The following is a 4,038-nucleotide window of genomic DNA, read 5'->3' as shown; positions in this document are numbered from 1 at the left end:
TGGGAGGGGGGAAAAGTGTGTGACTACAACAGCAGAAGCCGCTGATACAACCGCCTTTGCAGCAGCGATGGTCTCGTTCTGGAGAGCAGAGGGACTGCATTAAAAAGACACCAAGAAAGGAGCTAAGAAGGATACCAGCCTTCTTCCTTTGCAAGTGACCTCGGAGACCTCAACTGCCCCTTTGGGTACTACTGGAGACCTTCTCTCCCTTTTCCCTACCCTCCCAAATGTCTGCTACTCCTTACCCCTCCCTTTTCCTAGCTTGGACACCTCTCACCCCATTCTCATTCATATACCCTTGAGGTTCCCAGCCTCAATAACCCACTTTTCATCTTGCTCTTGAAGCTGTCCATACCAGGACCCCATATCTCCTCTGCATGTACTCTGTACTTCTGTCTCCAGATCCAGCCTCCCTTCCCTCTGAGGCTCTCCATTCTTTTCTCTCCCCTGGTTCTCAGAACTGTTCTCCTTCTGCATCACATCCCATCTTCTAGTCTGTCTGTCCCATCCCTTCGCCACCATGACTGTGATGGTTGGGGAGAACATGGATGACACTTCTGCTTTGCCAGGCCACCCGCAGGACAGCTACCGGCCTGGTGCTCATGATGACCACGAATGTTGCGAGAGGGTTGTCATCAACATTGCTGGCCTGAGGTTTGAGACACAGCTGAAAACTCTGGCCCAATTCCCCAACACCTTGTTAGGTAACCCCAAGAAACGCATGCGATACTTTGATCCACTGAGGAACGAATACTTTTTTGATCGGAACCGACCTAGCTTCGATGCCATCCTCTATTACTATCAGTCTGGAGGACGGCTTCGTAGGCCTGTCAACGTGCCCTTAGACATGTTCTCTGAGGAGATTAAGTTCTACGAACTGGGGGAGGAAGCCATGGAAAAGTTCCGGGAAGATGAAGGGTTCATCAAAGAGGAAGAGAGACCCCTGCCTGAGTCGGAATACAAGCGCCAGATATGGCTCCTCTTTGAGTACCCTGAAAGTTCTGGGCCGGCCCGGATCATTGCCATAGTCTCTGTCATGGTGATTTTAATATCCATAGTCATCTTTTGCCTGGAAACTTTGCCAGCATTGAAAGCGCCTGGCAGGGAGTATACAGAACCCCTAAACCGCAGCGACAACTCCACCATCGTGCAGAAATTCAATATCTTCACTGATCCCTTCTTTGTTGTGGAGACCCTGTGCATCATTTGGTTTTCCTTTGAGTTGGTGGTGCGTTTTTTTGCATGTCCCAGCAAAGCTGAGTTCTTCAAGAACATCATGAACTTCATTGACATAGTTGCTATCATCCCTTACTTCATCACCCTGGGCACAGAGATGGCCGAACAGGAGGGGCCCCCAAAGGGGGAGCAAGCCACCTCTTTGGCTATCCTGAGGGTCATCAGACTGGTAAGAGTCTTTAGAATCTTCAAACTCTCCAGACACTCTAAGGGCCTACAGATTTTGGGACAGACCCTCAAGGCGAGCATGAGGGAGTTAGGGCTGCTTATCTTTTTCCTCTTCATTGGGGTGATTTTGTTCTCTAGTGCGGTGTATTTTGCCGAAGCGGAAGAACCTGATACTCATTTCGGCAGCATCCCCGATGCTTTCTGGTGGGCAGTGGTTTCCATGACCACTGTGGGATATGGTGACATGTACCCTGTGACAATTGGAGGCAAGATAGTTGGCTCCTTGTGTGCCATCGCTGGTGTGCTGACAATTGCCCTGCCTGTACCTGTCATTGTGTCCAACTTCAACTACTTCTACCACCGAGAAACAGAGGGGGAAGAACAGGCTCAGTTACTTAAAGTTAGCTCTCCTAATTTAGCATCTGACAGTGACCTGAGTCGCCGTAGCTCCTCCACAATCAGCAAATCTGAGTACATGGAAATTGAAGAGGATATGAATAATAGCATAGACAATTTTAGAGAGGCTAACCTCAGAACTGGCAACTACACCATAGCCAACCAAAACTGTGTTAATAAAAGCAAGCTGCTCACTGATGTTTAAATATATATATAAATATATGTATACATATATGTGTATATATATATATCTAGAAAGGAGACACACCGGCAGCTTGAAGACTCTAAGTGATCTGCGGTCACTCTTTGTAGATGCTTTATGAATAGTCTTTGAATGCTTTACCTCGTAGATGCATTGTTGCATTGTGAAATTTTTTGCTCAGCGATTCAAGAAGCTTTCAGGATCCATGAAAATATATTCATTTTCTGTTGTTGTTTTATTTTAAAAGGGTATTTTCCAACTGGTATAAATGGTTAACTATAAGTCTTTCAAGCTAGCCTAGTTATAAATAAGAATCGTATGCTTATAACTCTAGATTTTTTCCCATTACTTTCAGTTTATTTTAATTTTTTTAAAGATCAACTCAAGAGTGGACTCTTAAAAATATTTAAAATATGCATGGATTCCAGGAAAAGTTTCTATCAAAACCCTGCACAATGCATCCGAACAATTTGCAGCAGAAATGTGCGGCAAGTGTTTGCCATTCTTTAGACTGACCAAGATCTTTTTCCTTCCCTTACAAAAGGTTTTGTAGTTCTGATCTACAGATCCACACACAGCACCTTATTGAAAACATGCCAGGTCTTTTTGGTTTTCGCTGTATACACTCTTAAATTTTGGGGGGAAAGACAACATCTGCAATGCTGCTAAGGTTTCTTAAATGCAGATGGCTTCAGTGTACTTCTCCCCCCTACCCTTCTCCAGAACTGGATGCAAACCTTTTTAGCTCCTTCGTTGCAAGATAGCACAATAGAATTTACTATAAGCATGTTTGACTTTGATACTATCTATTTTATAACTGCATGCCTGGAACATTACCTCAGACGATAGGGGATAAGCTTTCGTTTGAACCAGTCTTCTTTAAAATAGGCCCTTTTTTTTTTGTTTGTTTCGATTTGCATTCACCAAAAGTGCACTCCTTTTTATTTATTAAGTATCGGATTATTAACTAAAAGTACTGTATTTAAGTGCGTATGTTAGTCAAATGGGAACAATAACTTTTGGAGATCAAAGCATGTTCAAATATTCAGCATTATGGCCTATTTGACTAAGGTGTAACTCAAAATTAATTAATGCATGATTTCAGTAATAAATACAAAAAAAAATAATAATTGCTTGTTGGGAATTGAGGGCCAGGAAGAGCTCACCGGAGGGACTTTTCTTTTTCCTGCATTGCTCAGGGAAATGTGTTGGCTTCTGTCCAGGCCTTGTTGGAAAGTAACATATCCCATCCCTTAAAGGGAAAGCTATATGGAAAATTATGAAGCCCAGTTTATATATAGCAATGCCTAAATAATCTGTATCTCTTAGAGCAGAAAAAAAGGTGCAGAAGCATGCCTTTTTGGTGCATTCTTAGAATGTAAAATGGAATTTAATCTATTATATGCATCCAAATTACAGCCCAGTTCCTTTCAGTTATTGTTTGAACCATAGAGACATTTTGTACTCCCCTAGGACTCGTCAGAGAGACTCCACCACTTGATTTTAGATTGTTGCTTAGTGCCTTTATCCTTACAGCCACTGAACTGCTGAAAGTGCCTCTATGAAAAGAGCTGATTCTGAGTAGGTTGGGGACAGACAGGGCAAGATCACAAGTGCGCTGGGCCAAGTACATGCGCATCAGAGAAAGGGAGGGAGGGAAATGTTGTGTGAGGCAGAGAGGCAGAGGAAGAGGGCAAAGACCACCAGTGCGCAAGCATGCCTCATCCCCCCCCCCCCGGCACTGTTGTACCCCTTTCCTACCAGGCAAGGTGACTTCTGCAGTGCGCTGGCATTTGTCTTGCCCAAATAAGTTGCATTCCTATTCATGAAACACTCAAAAGCCTTCCCCCCCAATTTGTTTAAAAGAACTTTGGCTGCCCTCCATATTTTGGGGGGTGGAAGGTTCAGCCCATGTTTCCTATCTCTGTGAAGACCCTTGAGCCTGTCCCTTGAAACAAGTCAACTGAATGGCCATCGGCTGCCACAGACTGCTGTGCGATCAGTTGGGTTGGATGGCTGCCTTCTGACTCCCTTGG

General features: G+C 44.2%; 1 protein-coding gene across 1 annotated transcript; it reads left to right on the top strand.

Annotated features, from left to right (window-relative positions):
- The first annotated feature begins 218 nt into the window (after nucleotides 1-218).
- On the top strand, nucleotides 219-3,792 carry LOC132582591 (potassium voltage-gated channel subfamily A member 1). The gene has a single exon (XM_060254236.1). It carries the CDS (start codon nucleotides 521-523, stop codon nucleotides 2,003-2,005), a length of 1,485 nt encoding a protein of 494 aa, XP_060110219.1. The 5' UTR covers nucleotides 219-520; the 3' UTR covers nucleotides 2,006-3,792.
- Nucleotides 3,793-4,038: the final 246 nt, after the last annotated feature.

Source organism: Heteronotia binoei, chromosome 14 (assembly GCF_032191835.1).
Source record: "Heteronotia binoei isolate CCM8104 ecotype False Entrance Well chromosome 14, APGP_CSIRO_Hbin_v1, whole genome shotgun sequence".
NCBI classification, from domain to species: domain Eukaryota; kingdom Metazoa; phylum Chordata; class Lepidosauria; order Squamata; family Gekkonidae; genus Heteronotia; species Heteronotia binoei.
Note: the sequence above shows the minus strand (reverse complement) of the source record. Positions and strands in the feature narration are given on the sequence as shown.